Here is a 15,441-nt window from a genome sequence, read left to right as displayed (position 1 = left end):
GCATTGGTTAGAGATGGTTTTCACTGCAAGAGGCAAGAGGGGGATGATCTGCCCTTTGCACAGGACCCGGCCTCGCTAACTAACGGCAGAGTTTCTGAAGGGGGAGTGGCCTGTGTATCGGGGCTGATTCCCCAAATGGCCCATATGGACAAGGCTCTGAGCACAGAAGCCTGGGGAAGGCCTGGGAGGAGGTGCGGCCATTCTTGAAGGGGAGGGAGAGCACCAGCACCCCCCCTCCCCACAGCCACTCCTCAGTCTTCCTCGAGAGAGGCCACCCAAGGGGCCCCAGTTTCCACGCCCGCCCCCCGTCCAAGCTCTAACCCGGTCCCTTCTGAATCTTGGGCAGTCTCAGGGCCCAACTGTCACAACGGGAGTCACAACCTTCTGTTTCTTTCTCTAACTTAAAAATATCCTGTTTCCACCAGTCCACTTCCCCCTCAAACCCTGTCTTATCACAGCCCCATTGTGCGTCTCCTCCAGAGGGAACAGGGCCAGAAGTTCCTAAGGGGCCCCCTTCTGTCCTGGCTGAGCCAGAGGCAGGCGTCAAAGGCCAAATGGATGAATCAGCCCGACCAAGAAATTGAGCCATTGTGTAAACTTCCACACATTGAGTGAGGCCGTGGGCAGCACCCCACCCCCCAACCCAAATCTGACCTGGGAGGACCCAAAGGATCCCATGCTTCCCGCTCCCCTAAAGTCCCGAGGGGCTCTGGAGTCAGACAAAGAGGACAAGAGCCTCAAGCTGCACTTCCTAAAGCAGCCCAGACACCCAATACGAAAACTGGAGCGCGCTGATAACACTGATTGAGGACCCAGTTCTGCACGCTTGTTGTCCTGTTGCTTCGCGGTACTAGAGTCTGGTGGGTAACACCCCGTTTTTTCCGTGGAGCAGGTTTTATCCGCCTGCACTCTGAGGTTGGAGACGCCCCCTGCGGGCCGGGCCTGCTCTGGGCCTCAGAGGACTGGTTGGGATGGGCCCTCGAGTGCTCCAGAGTGGACATGGCCTGGGGGCCCTCTGTTCTTCAGTCCCTTCTCCATGATTAGCCGCTCTTGGCACACGGCATTTCTGCTCCTTTAAGAAGCATCCTGGAAGTCTGAATTCCAGGCAAAGTGGAAGCAGAAGAGGGAGGCTGAGTGAGGCAGGAGGGTCCTGTCTAGCCGGAAAGACACAGGTTAGTGTCTGCAGCAGGACTCGGCATCTCTTCCCAGAGCCATCAGCCCTCAAGTGGGATGTGCCCAGGACACCTCCAAGGTGGCCGCAGGGCCTCTAGAGAGGAAATCCAGCTTTCGTCTTAGAGGAGTCACAGGAAGTGAGGTCCTCCAAACCAGAGTTTCTTGTTGCTGGTGCCACTGACATTCTGGGCTGGAAAATCCTTTGTCATGGGGCCTGTCCTGTGCATTGTAAGATGTTCAGCAGCATCCCGGGCCCTCCAAATTATGACAATGAAAAATGTCCCCAGATGTTGCCAAATGTCCCTGCGTTGAGAACCACTGCTCTCGGCTGTGAAAATCTTATCCCAGACCTGAGTTCTTTCATGCGGAAGAACTCGACGGCATTGCTCATTAATTATAATATATCGCTTTGCCCTTCTGTCTTAAAAACTGCTGTAAATAGATATGTCCACAAGCTATGCTTTGGATGAACTGCAAAGCATCTTATAAAGTACTTTGAGGATAAGCTGGAGCGCTGCAAAACCGTCAAGGGTGGAATCAGAGTAAAGATCCACATTGCTGGCTAGCCAGGCATTCCAGTTCACACAGGCTGAGAGAACTGAAGACACCACGGGTTACCACGCATTTACGGAGAGGCTCTCTCCCCAGCTACAGTTTATCTCTTTTAGTTCCTGTCACTAGGAGGACAAGGAGGAGGAAAAGAAAATCAAAACTTCCCTTGGCTTAGTCCACACCAGTCAGAGGAGGAAGAGGTGGGGGTGGCTTTTGAACCCCAGGGCGGCTCTTAACCCAGAGCACCAGGCTATGAACAAACCCTGGGAAAATGCCTCCGTCTAAACCAGGAGAACTCAGCTAAGTAACAGATTATCCCGCAGAAGGTCTGAGACCACGGGGATGGGAGTGAACTGATTCTAGTCAGGCGCTGAGAGAAGAGTACCAGGCCGTAAGCTGGACTGCTTTCCTTCCATGCTCCGCTTCTTAGGAGCAGCTACATGACTGATAAATAAGGGACATAAAAACAGACCCATTTTTCCATTTCTGGTCGGCCAAATCATTAACTGGGACTAAAGCTTCTATTGCTGACTGGGGTTTGCAAATCCTAACCTCATGCAAACAACTGAAAAGGGAATAAGAACTTTAAAAAACTTTACGTGTGAGGTTCCCTCTGTGACGCAACAGGACGGGTGCCATGGGTCTCAGCTGGGACTCGGATCTGATCCCTGGCCCAGGAATTCCATCTGCAGCAGGGCAGCCAAAAAAGAAAAACCAAACCAACCCTCAAGTGCTAAACTTGTGGATCTAAAAGATGAGGAAATTATCAGCTTTTTCTCCATTTCCCTAAGAAAGCTGAAACTTAATGAGAGGCCATATCTCATTGTGTACCCATTCTGGCTATGTCCTGGGCCTCAACTCTCTTTTCCTTAGGCCAAGCTCAATTTGGTCTTTCTCTGATCGTCCTTGTAGTTCAGAGAAGCCCTCTTCTTTTCTCCCTAATAAGCAGGGAATATGCAGCAAAAACAAACAAACAAACAAAAGAAAACAGATTATGGCTGGAAAGCAAAAATGCTCCAAGTTGGAAATTTCCCTGCCTTGGACTAAGAGTTAATTGCTGAGACAAGATGATGTTAGCTCAGCTGTGTGTCAGCAAAAGAGTAGGTTCCAAATAGCCCAGCAGACATGCGGGGCGTGGCCAAGACCCCGCTAGAGACAAAGAGTGGGCATGATGCCGCCCTCCTTCGCATTTTACAGAGCCCACCTGCCCACCTCAGCCCTTATCCCCTCAAGGGCCAGGCACACCGCCCAGCAGCACTGAGATGGTGGCCCTGCAGCACCTCCTCAGAAGCCGAGGGCATGTCAACTGAGAATTAATGAGAAACCTCGTGCCCAAGAGAAGTGAGGGGTGGGGCCAAGTCTTATAACCTGATAGGGGTGGTGCTGAGACCAAACCAAACCCCAGTCTCTTACTTAGGATGTGTTCCATTAGGTTTGCAGTACAAAGACCCATCCAGGCTGGCCTCTGACCGACACGAATGCAAAAGAAATGCAGTAAGACGGCCCCCGAGACCCAGGACTTGGTTCAGATTAGAAGGGCAAACTTGGAGTCAAGGGGGGGTGGGTAAAGGATTAGGACTGGTTCCCAGCGACCTGGGGAGTGACTCTTAGAAGTGACTGAGGGCACGCCCCCCGCTCCCCCACCAAGATGTTCAGGGCCAGGGTCTGGAGTGACCAAGGCAAATGACCATTTCCAAACACCAGGACACTGAGCCTCTCTGAATGTTATGCCTGGAAGGTAACTTAAGATCATTCATTCAACCACCCGACTTGACAGATGAAAAAAGCTGAGTATTCTCAAATTCACAGAAATACAACACAGAGTGGTGCTGGCTGGGGGCTGGGAGGAATGGGGAAGTAACACAATGGGCTCGGAGGATCAGTTGGAAAAGACGAAAAGGTTCTGCAGATGGATGGTGGGATGGTTGTACGGCAATGCGAATGTACTTAGTGTCCCTGCAAGGTACACTTAAAAAGGGTGAAAATGGCAAGTGCTATGCATATTTTACCGTAGTTTAAAAAAAAAAAAAAAGCTAAGCGTAGAGCCTAAAGCCAAAGTTGCAAAGAACTGGTGCCTGCCGTGGCCTGCAAGATCCCCAACACTCTCCAGGGCCCTGGTCCTACCCAGAGCCCCGCCCTGGGGCTGCTTCTTGGAGGCAGGCCTGCCCGATGCCCTTTTGCTTATCTAGACGAGCAGTTTTCCTCTGTATCACTCAGGGGAAAAAGGGGGTCTAAGAGCCAGAACTACGCCCTGTGAGCCATTTCCCAAAATAGCCAGCCCTGAAGTGTGGCTGGTGGGAAGATGGTGGGGAACGGAGACATGATGGTGGGGAAGAATAAAAAACTAAGAAGGAAAGGTCAGATAAGACCCAGCTCTGCACTCAGCCTGTTCACTGATGGGGCCGGAGACCCAGCCCCACAAGGGCCTTTTTTATGGTGGTCACACCCTCCCCTCAACACACACACACACACACACACACACACACAGAGCATTCCTGGGCAATCTCTGCCGGCCAACCCGCCAGGATTGCTGGGGAGGAAGACTCTGCCCCTTCAAACAAGAAGCGGAGCAGAACTCAGAGTGGTACAGTCACAAAGCAACCCAGAGCATCTAGAAAGTGGTTCTAAAAGTGTATCCCCTGACCAGCAGCTGCAGCAGCATGCGGGAATCTGTCAGAACTGCAAATTCTCAGCCCACCCCAGATACAGTTACTCCAGAGGGGGTGCCGAATGATCTGGATTTTAACAGTCCTGGAGAACCCTGGTCTAGATTAGAGCCCGTGCCCCTCACTTCACGGAGATGACAGGTCCTGAGAGGCTCCATGACTCGCCCAGACCTTACCAGGCAGTCACCCAACTTCTAAAGTAGACAGAGTTGAACTGGGCTGGTGACAAAGTGGAAACCAATGGCAGCACAGAGAGGAAACATGAGGCTTGTGATGAGCAGCGCTCCGAAGCCGGCTGCCTGCACTCGCTCCCTGCTCCGCCACCACTGGCCTTGGGACCAGGACAAACTATTTCACCTCTGAGCCCCGTTGCCCATATGCAAAGCAAGAGTAATGATAGAGCTTCCATCAACCCGATGATGTTTCTGTGGACTAAGTGAGTGTCTGACAGAGGAAAAGAGAAAGGGACGAGGAGTCACCAAGGCTGCAGCCTCCTCCCCTTGGGCAGCAGCGGAGTGGGAAACTCAGGAACAGGAACTCCCTTGGTACCCAGGACGCTGGCTACTGCAGCAGCGATGTGGTTTTGGCTACAAGACCCAGGGCTTGCTCTGCCCACAACACCCGGGCAGGGGCCAGCTGCCAGGTTAGCGACCAGACTGTAGAGAGACCCAAGCACAAGTGACCCCTGATGGCCCAGGAAACGCCGTGGGAGTGTCCCCGTCTGGGAGCCTGGAGGAGCTCTAGGCTTGCCCGGGGCCAGGCTCTGAACTCCAGGGCGCAAGTTCCTCATGGGGGTTTTAGTGAAATGTATGGCTTGCTTGGGGTAACTGGCACCATCTCCCCTGATGCCATCTCACCTTCTCTCAGTCAATCTCATTGCCAGTGAACAGTTAAAGAAATTGAGTCTCAGAGGGGTTAGGCATCTTGGCTAAAGTCACACAGCTGGGAAGAGGCAGCACCTGGAGGAGGCTCAGAGGTTCCCAGCAAGACAGGGCCCTTTGCCACCTCGAATCCCTACTGGGTTGGGTTCTATGTTGCCTACGGTCTGTTCCAGGTGGAGGCCAGAGGGAGCAGTCAGGCTCCAGGAGCCAGGAACTAAGGCTCAGGCATCTAGAAGCAGCTTGGAGACCCTGAGAACTGACTTGAACAGCTGCCCTAAAGCAGAGCAGAAACCCAGAGTGTACCTCTCGAAACATGCCACTTTGGGTTATTTTGAGCTAGAGGCAAATGAGAACCAGTGGGGGCAGGAGGAAGCCTTCTGGGCGCTTCCCTGACCCACTCCACTGAGTGCTCTCACTGCTTTTTTCTGGTTCATCCATCCTTGGTCAGGCGAATTTGCAGGCCCCGAACACCAGTCCTCTGAAATCCACACTGGCTGTGGACATCCCCACCTGCATGGGGCCTCCAGGACTGGCCTCAGGTGACCGCAGACCCCAGGCCTCCTTACGGCCGGGGTCCCCTGTGGCCTCCACACTCACACTCCACCAGTTTCCCTTGTCTCAAACCAAAGGCAGCCCAGTTCACTGATCAGGGCCATGGAATCCAGCTCCCGGGTGGGCCAGTTCTCGGAAGCTAACCCTAACCTGGGGCAAATGCTTTGAAGCTCTCTATGCCTCAGCATTCTCACCTGAAAAATGGGATTTATTGCGGCAGATTGAAAGAGATCACAGAATACAGACCATTTAGCACAAACAGTAAGGGCTTAATAAATGTGAGGTTTTGCCTAACCAAAGCAACTGAAAGAGAGCCACCTCAGGGATCATGAGGATAGCAAAGGGGGGCATCTTAATGCAATTGCCTAAGAGGACCAACCTTGAACCCTATCTGAACTTTAGCTTTCTGTTGCACTGAAGGACAGAGAAAGTCTGTTTCCAATTTTGTGTTTTGCTAGCTCTGAATATATTAAGAATCAAAATGAGATACTGAAGCCAAAAACTCCCCAGGAAACGGTTTTCAAAAATCATTCGGTCAGGGTCAAGTCTCCCACGGGGCTGAGTTTCTGCTACTCGCGAAAATGTCACTTTAAAAAAGATTAATTGGAAGTTCCTGTCGTGGATCAGTGGTTAATGAATCCCACTAGGAACCATGAGGTTGTGGGTTCAATCCCTGACCTCGCTCAGTGGGTTAAGGATCCGGTATTGCCATGAGCTGTGGTGTAGGTCGCAGACACGGCTCAGATCCCACATTGCTGTGGCTGTGGTGTAGGCCGGCGGCAACAGCTCCAATTAGATCCCTAGCCTGGGAACCTCCATATGCTGCAGGAGCAACCCTAGAAATGGCAAAAAGACCAAAAAAACAAAAAACAAAACAAAACAAAAAAGATTAATTAATGGAAGGATGATTTCTCTTTCAGATAACAAGTAAAGCAGGCTCCTCGAGTAAGACAGTGCTTCTCAAATATTGAAGCATCTGAAATATGTGGGAACTTGTTGGAGTTCAGATCCTGGAGATTCTGACTGTGGGTCTGGGGTGGGCCTGAGACCCTTGCAGCCCGTCTGTGGACCACCCTTGGGGTAGCCGGGCTTTACGGAAGTTGCCCAGCCTGTTTTAATTCATTCTCTTTCAAAGAGATCCCTTAAATAGGGGTCTGCTGTACAGAGCAAGATAGCTACATAGTGACTGTTTTCCCCAGAGTATTTATGTTTTGGGGGTTGTGACTTATTTTCAGAATTTAAAAGCAGTCTTTGTGTGAAAACAGACTCGTAGATACAAAGAACAAACTGTTGGTGCCAGAAGGGAGAGGTGGGGGATGGGCAAAATAGCTGCAGAGACTCAGGAGGTACAAACATCCAGTTATACGAATGTAAGTCACAGAGGAGTTCTCTTGCGGTTCAGTGGGTTAAGGATCTGGCATTGTCACTGCAGCAGCTTGGGTTGCCACTGTGGTGTGGGTTCAATCCCTGGCCAGAGACTTTCTACATGCTGGGGGTGTGCCCCCCCCAAAAGTCATGGGGATGTAATATGCAGCATAAGGAATATGGCCAATAAAAATGTAATAACTTTGTATGGAGACAGATGGCTACTAAGACTTAATGGTTATAATTTCATAATGTATGCAGATATCAAATTGTTATGCAGTACACCTAAAACTAACATAATATTGTACGTCACCTAGATTTCAATAAAAAATAAATAGTTACACAAAAAAATGTGACTGCTGGGAGCTGCCTCAGTCCCTCCGGGAAGCGCTTCATGAGGAAGCAGTGGAGATGCGGCATGAAGTGGGGTCTGGGCAGCAGATCCATACCCACCCCACCCTCAAAGTCGGCATGTTCTCGGAGAGGCTGAAGCTGCTGAAGGTCTTGAGAGCAGCTTAAGACCTTCAGGAGCCCCAGTGCAGCAGGGCCCGTGTGGGGAGCAGCCGAGACCCCCTGGCTGGCACCTGGGAACAGGTGGGTCCACGCTGCTCCTCTCAGGGTCATAAGTGCCGGAAGTGCTGCTGAGCATCTTGTGAGCACACAGTGGTACCAGGACACGCTCCAGTCCACCTGGCTGTTGGGTGTGAATGTATGAGGTTCTATTTGCCTGGCATGCAGCTGGCACTCAGTAAGTGTTCACTGACTAAATAAATAGTACATATAACCTGTGGCCACTTTTTAAGGATTGGGGGGTATAGAGTCAGCAACTCTGGCACAACTCTGCCACCCTATTTGGCCACCGTGGCTCCTTCTTTTCCTGGCCCACTCCCAAGACCCCATGGGGGAGGTGCCCTGCCCCAACCCGAGACTGGGGGAGTTAGGGACCCTCACTCACCAGGGTCAGCTTTCCGGATTTCACTGTACACTGTCTCCGTGCCCTTTGTTCCCAGACCTGGAAAGGGACCAAGCACAGGTCAACACCTGTCTCCAGGCATCAGGTCAGTCCACTGCTGAAGCAGGAGAATGTCAGAGGCTCCCAAGGCAAGGCTGCACCTCCCCCGCCCCCTACGAGTGCCCATCTCCAGGAGCCCCTGGAGTCCCTGCCACCACTAAGCCTGGGCCATTTCCCAGCTTTAGAAGATCCTAGTCTAACCAGTGTCACTCTCAGCTTGGAAGTACGAGGCTCACAGGCCAGTGTGGGAACCTTGGACCTAGAGGGCCCAGGTAGAGGTATCCCCAGCACAGACCTGCAGCATCCAGCTCGGTGACCCCATCCCTCTTTCTCTGCATCCTCGGGGCCAGCTGCTCTGCCAGCCCCCCTCTGGAGATGGCGCTACGGCCTCCCAATCACCCCAGGTCTGTTGTTAGAGCCAGGGCGTCACATGTGACTCTAAGGATCAGCTGGATTGAGACCCACTGACAAATCTTTTTTTTTTTTTTTTTTGGTCTTTTTAGGGCCGTACCTGTGGCATATGGAAGTTCCCAGGCTAGGGGTCAAATCAGAGCTGTAGCTGCCAGCCTACACCAAGCCACATCTAAGACCTATACCATAGCTCATGGCAATGCAGGATCTTTAACCCACTGAGCAAGGCCAGGAATCTAACCCGAGTCCTCATGGATACTAGTCAGATTTGTTGCCACTGAGGAACTCCCCGCTTACAAATCTAGACAGCAGGGCTAGCAGATTTGAAATGCCAACACCAGGGCCTCATGCGGCTGCTAAATGAATTGGTTCAGGGTGGGCCCTGGCGTTGGTGTTTAAGAGCTTCCCAGGGGATCTAATCTGCAGACAGGGTTGTGACCTTCTGGTCTGCTTTCTGAACAGCAGATGAGATAACTTAGTGTGTAGATTACACCCAGCAGACACTCAAGGGTTTGGGAGACAGAGGCCCTGTAGAGCTATCTGTGTGAGCTGACGTACGTGTACAGGTTGTGTGTAGACACAGGCACACACACACTCATAGAAAGTCTACATGCATCGTACACACACCCTCACAATGGAACCCATCACTTCCGTCTCGCCTGCACAAAGGATCAGGAAAACATACTGTACAAAGGTGCCTGATGCTGCATGGCCAGCACTCTCCCTCTACAGATTGGGAAACAGAACCCCAGACTGGGTGATGCTTTCTGCCCCCACGGTCAGTGCCACGTGGACACTGCCTTCCTTGGTGGCAGATGGCCGGGGCATGTTCATGGACTCTAACTGCACCGAGTTACCCTTGATTCACCACAGTCCAGGGAAGCCCCCATCTCTCACACCCTGACCCAGGACGCACTCCTCCGCAGCCTGCACAGTCCTTTGCCTTTGTCCCATTCCTCCTCCTCCTCTAATCCTCAGGACAAGCTTTGCTCTGGCACTTGGGTGCACACACTACACACACCCTCACACGCTCCCCCTTCCCTGTTCTCCAGGCAGTCACGTGGATTCCCATAGCACTCTGGGGACATGTGCCCATGACACATTGACACTATTTGTACCCACGACTGTCTCCCCTGGAGGACCCCAAACTCCTCCAGGGCAGTGCCTAGGTCTTATGCTCCTCTGGATCTCAGACCTCGCACAGCTACCTGGAGGCACCTGTGAAGGTTTGATGGGACAGTGAAGACCAGAGTCAGTGTCCTTGCAGTTGTCTCTGTCTCCGACCTTTGACTTTCGGGGAGGTCTTGTCATGATCAGTCTGATCCCTGAGGTTTTATTTTTTATTTTTTTGTCTTTTTCTGTCTTTTTAGGGCCGCACCCACGGCATATGGAGGTTCCCAGGTTAAGGGTCGAATCGGAGCTATAGCTGCTGGCCTATACCACAGCCATAGCAATGCAGTATCCGAGCCACATCTGCGACCTGTATCACAGTTCAGGGCAACGCCAGACCCTTAACCCACTGAGCGAGGCCAGGGATCAAACCCTCAACTTCATGGTTCCCAGCCGGATTCGTTTCCGCTGCGCCATGAGGGGAACTCCTGATCCCTGAGGTTTTAGATCTTAGGATTAAAGTCACAGTCAGGGAGTTCCCGTTGTGGCTCAGTGGTAACAAACCTGACTAGTATCCATAAAATGAAATAATGAAATAAATAAAATAAATCATGGTCATTCATCACACAGTAAATGATGGTGGTTCCTGTGTCATGACCTGAGTGCCAGGAGAGGGCTTGAATGGCAGTTTGGATCCTGACAGCTGACCCTGAGGTATCTGAGGTGCCAGGACCTCGCAGTGGGAGTGGCATGGTAGCCACTCCCCAGGGCACCAACTAGGAGTTGGTACCTAGCAGAGTGGCTGAGGTACCAGACCTTTCTCTATGAGGACAGCAGAGATACTCACACCACTCTCCACTCTCCCTCAGTGGCACCAGATCTGGGGGTGTGGAGGGAAGTTCCAGTGAGCCCCATCTTTGCTGAGGGATTCGCCACATACACAGGGGGCTCTGCTCAATGTCAAGTCACTCATTCAACAAGATCCTTTTTTTTTTTTTTTTTTTTTTTTCAACAAGATCCTAATACCTACTGTTCTGGGCCCCATGGAAGAGGGAAAGGTGGGGCAGCCGGTAGGCCAAAAAAAGGGGCGTGATAAACGTTCTAGGACACTGGGCACCCTACCAGCTCATCCTCTGATCCAGCCCCACGGCAGGTAAGGAATGGAGCGAGGGCTGGGCAGTCCAGTCTGGGAACCCTGGTAACTCCACCGCCCCCAGGGGTGGCCACTGGACCTCTCTGCTCATCTTGGGTACGCTGTGACACCCACGGGTCCCGAGGACAGCACTCAATTCCCTCTCACTTCATAACTGCCTATCAGCCAGGGCAGCAGGGCGGTTTCACTTCTTGGCTGAGCTGCTAATTTTGCCGCAGCGCCGCGGTTCCCCCAGCCCCGCCCCGCCCTCTCGGCCCCGCCCCGCCTGGCCCTGGGGCGGGGTTTGCAGCGCCTCGCCCGCTCCCCTCCTCCCCCCGCTGCGGGGCTGCAGCTGCCTGCTAATGACAAAACCAGGCCCACGGGCTGTTTGTCTCTGCTGTCAGGGATGTTTCCGGATGGGCTTTATTTTGGCTTCTGTTTTTCTCTGTTAACAGAGGAAGAGATGGTTCCAACGTCACGGGGTTTTCCCAGCAATTAGTTTCAGCGCAAACATGCGGCAAACTGCGATTTAACGAGTTCCTTCCCACCCCTCCTCCAACCCCAAGTGACTACTTGGTCAGCTGCCAGCCAGGGTTGGAGCTGGACGCGGTCCTCCATTCCTTCCTCCGTCCCATCTGTAGAGGAGGGAGGCTTTGAGGACAGGGAACTGGGTTGGCCAAGACCAGGTCACGTTTACTCACCACTGGCCTTGAACCCATAGAGTCTTTGCCTCACCTAGCAATGTGCCACTCCCACCCAAGAGAAAGCAAGGGAAGCCTCCTGGGCCAGGCTCCCTTCCCCCTGCTGTCCCTGAGCTGCCAAAGAGGCTAGGTCCAGAAAACAACTTGAGTCCTCTAGAAACTCTTCACTTCCATGCAAATGACTTTCATCTTGGCTCTGCTGAGGTCTCCGCAGCCCACTGGGCACCTTGGTTGGTGCAAAGTGGTGAGAGGTGACCCTGCAGCTGCACAGATTGGCAAGGAAAACATCTCTGCTTCACCCGGACCCAGGGGTTCTCTTTTCCCTTCAACACCTCCCCACCTTCAAGCAAGAAAAAGAAAAACCAGACACCGCTTTGGTGGAAACGTCCCCAAAAGAATGGAAATGGACGCCGTTCCAAGGACAAAATCCTGCTTCTTTTTTTTTCATCTTTTTGCCTTTTCTAGGGCTGCTTCTGTGGCATATGGAGGTTCCCAGGCTAGGGGTGGAATCGGACCTGTAGCCACTGGCCTACACCAGAGCCACAGCAATGTGGGATCCGAGCCACGTCTGTGACCTACACCACAGCTCACGGCAACGCCGGATCCTTAACCCACTGAGTAAGGCCAGGGATCAAACCTGCAACCTCATGGTTCCTAGTCGGATTCGTTAACCAACTGGGCCACGATGGGAACTCCAAAACCCTGTTTCTGTGTTCCTGCTTCAGTTTCCTTCAATCCAAAGCCTTCCAGGCTTCATGCACAGCCCTCATTATTCCCCCTGGCTCTGGTCTGGCTGGTGGCAGAGTAAGGGTGGGGCCTGACCCTCTGGGACGGGTATCAGAACCTCCAGGCCAGAGGCCGGGGCGATTGCTGTGGCTTGAGCGCTCAGTGGGGTGTGGAGGACAGCAGGATTTTCCACATACATACAGCCCCGCTCTCTTATTGTGGTTCTCCTTTCCTTCCAAGCCTGAAGCCCCTTTAAGAGGAAGTAAGCTGTTTCCCACAGGTTGGAGCCCACGATGCAGTGACAGAGGGGCTCAGGCTGGACCTGGGAAGGCTGGCATGGAGGCCCCCCAGTCCCCTTGGCCACCCCTCACCCAGACTCGGTTCTGAGCACCAGACCCCTGCGCTGTCTCCTCTTGGATTCAACCCAGTTGAACCCCATGAGCCTGTTTCTCCCAATCACAACACCAGGACCATCTGTGCTGTTCGTTGTTCAGCCAAGAAAGTGTAGTGATTCTGTCTCCCCGATCCTGGCCGTGACTTTTTCATCCAGGGCTGCAGTCTGTCTCTAAAACATATCCAGAACCCACCCACTGTACTTTGGATCCATCCTCATCCCCCTTGCCTGGTTTCCTTTTTTGTTCCTTTCTATCCATCCTCCACATCGCCACAAGGATCGTTTTTAAAGAAGGAAGTTGGAACCAGTCACCTCGCTGTTGAAAGGCTCCCAAAGGCCCCCAGTCTACTGAGAGTAGAAACAGAGAGAACCTCAGTGGCCCCGCAGGCCTTGGCGCTCGCCCCGCCCTCCCCGCCCTCCCAGCTTCATCTGCCTCTGCACCCTCTCGCTCTCTCTGCATCCTTTAAGGATCTGAAAGAGTCATACAAGGATCTTTTAAGGTCTCCTTTCAGATCCTTAAATAAGCTGAGCTCCAGGCCACCTCCCACTGCCCTGAGCTCTTCCTGGGTCCTCGTAGCCCTCCCCTTTCTTGGAGGGGTCCCCTTCCTTTGTGCCCTTTAGGTCCCAGTTCAAATGCCACCCCCTCAGACAGGCCTCCTGGAACCACCATTCCTGCTGACTCATCACACCCAGTCTTCTTGCGAGCTCTGACTCTAATCTGACCCTATCTGCTGTTGGTTTCTTGTTCTCCTAACTCACTCAGAGGCTACACCTCCATGAGTGGGGACCACATTCGTATCTTTGCTGCTTGCACTGGGGCTGGTCCATCATGGGCCCTTAATTTGTTAACCCAACAAGTGAATCACTTTACCGTGAAATAAAAAGGAGAATTTCAGGCCAGCTGTGGCCTCCAACCCTCCTTGGTCCAGCCTAGACTTGGAACTGGGACGCCCTGAGTAGTGGTGCAAATTGGGCCATGCTGACTGCAGGGTCTGGGCACCTGACTGTCTTGTGCAGCACCCAGCCCCAGGGATCACAGGGGACGGCCCTGCCTGGAAGGTTCTACACACACACCTGTGGGCATGGTACCTGGAAGGGAAGAAGGAAGGAACCCCAAACTTCCAGATCATGGATCCAGAGGTGACCAGAGAACGCCATCACCATGTGGCTCTGGCTCAGGCTCACAGGCCTGCCAAGGCTGAGGGGAGGCAGGCTGGCCTTAGCCTCATGGGGAAGGGGGATGCATGGCCACAGCACTAACAACTAATGAACTTCCTAGCAGGGCAGGAAGTCTCTGGTGGCTGCTTCCTTTGTGTGGCCTCTCGGGGAGCGAAGGAGGCTTAGGAGGATAGGCATGGTTTTTGTGGGGCCCAAAGCCACTGCGATTGATATTCGAGGGCCCGCTGTGGGCTGGCGCCCCCTCCGCCCTCCCCCCCACCCCCGAGTCAGTTTCCCCAGCACAGGACCAGAGCTCACGATCTCCAGGTCAGCCTGCCCCTGAGAGACATGCACACATAAAAACAAAACCCGAAGCCTAACAATGGTGCCCCTGTTTACATGGAGAGGCATTTTCTGTTTTCAAAAGCCTTTGGTCTCTTTAAATAGCCAAGCCCTTCCCCGCTTCAAATGTGCATTTCATTTATGCAAACTCAGTCTTCAAGCAACTTTTTAAGAAAGGTGCTTGGATGGGGGCAAGGAGGGTACTTCTGGAAGCTGGAAACACACCCAAACACTCAGGGGTGAGGCTGCCTGCAAAGTCTCTCAACAAACCCATTACTTTTTTTTTTTCCCTTTTTTAACTTTTTTTTTTTTTGGCTGCACCTGCCACAGTAGGGATCCTTAACCCACTGAGCCATGAGGGAACTCGAACAAACCATTTCTTAGCACTTGGTTACTGCTCAATAACACATAATGATGAAATTTTAGACCTCCAAGCCTGGAGGGGGAAGGGTCAATGCTCCTGCCTTAAGGCATGTCCAGCCCACCTGCCTGCCAACCACCTCCTTTCTGAGCCACGAGGGTGACCAGACTTGTCCCTGGGCCACAGCACAGCACACCCCAGCATCGACACCCCGGCTGACAATAAAACATGGGGAATCTTGAGTGATGGTTGTTACCTCGGTGAGGCTCAGGGGAGGTCACTTCCACTTCCGTGTACTCCACGTCCAAGGTCAGAGGCTCTGCTCAAAAAAATCACAGCACCCTGCCATTAGACAGAATCTCCTGGGGGGGCCTCAGACCACACTAGCGATTTCCATTCAGGTGATCAAAGTGTTCGGTGTTTTAAGGCGGAAGCCGGACACAGGCTTCACTCCATTCTAAGTGGATGAGAAAACGCCAGCTGCTCTCCCCGGGATGGGGAAGGACCCGCCACAGCTCAGGTCCCGCTGTTTCTGCCGTGGGAGGATGTGTAAAGCTCAGAAGATACAGAAACAGCCAGCATCAGCCACAGTTAACTCTAGAGGCCTTCTCCACGGCCACAGGCATAGAAGATGGACAGGATCTCAGGAAGTGGGGAACGGGGTCCCCAGCTTAAAACGGCTTTGAGAGTATGTATAGAAAATCAAGTTACCCCCAAAATGGAACCTGATTCAGAATGGGCCGCTGCATAAGGTGGGAGGCCCTTCCTCGCTTGGCTGGTAGAGGCACAGGTGTTTTTAATACAGCATCACTGCAACTCCTCACGTTGTGCATATTAAATGACGCAATGCTGTATGTCAATTATAACTCAATAAAGCCGGCAAAAAAACGGTTAAGGAGGTGGGG

General features: G+C 52.7%; 1 protein-coding gene across 5 annotated transcripts in view; it reads right to left on the bottom strand.

Moving 5' to 3' along the window:
• Nucleotides 1-15,441, bottom strand: part of PECAM1 (platelet and endothelial cell adhesion molecule 1) — a 55,943-nt gene that overhangs the window by 7,088 nt on the left and 33,414 nt on the right. For 3 of the 5 annotated variants that reach the window (XR_014820304.1, XM_013980836.3, NM_213907.1), the window contains 2 exon segments: nt 14,793-14,855; nt 8,145-8,201 (listed from right to left, as the gene is read on the bottom strand). Coding sequence is in view for 4 of the 5 variants with exons in the window: in XM_013980836.3 (XP_013836290.2) it covers nt 8,145-8,201; nt 14,793-14,855 (120 nt within the window). In the remaining variant the exon portion in view is untranslated. 5 annotated transcript variants of the gene reach the window in all.

The sequence above is a fragment of the Sus scrofa genome, chromosome 12 (genome assembly GCF_054392235.1).
Source record: "Sus scrofa isolate SSC_HxYL_T2T_F1_AM1 chromosome 12, Sscrofa_HxYL_maternal_Yorkshire_Landrace_v2.0, whole genome shotgun sequence".
Taxonomy (NCBI): domain Eukaryota; kingdom Metazoa; phylum Chordata; class Mammalia; order Artiodactyla; family Suidae; genus Sus; species Sus scrofa.
The sequence above is the reverse complement of the archived record's forward strand: the minus strand, read 5'-3'. Positions and strand labels throughout refer to the sequence as shown.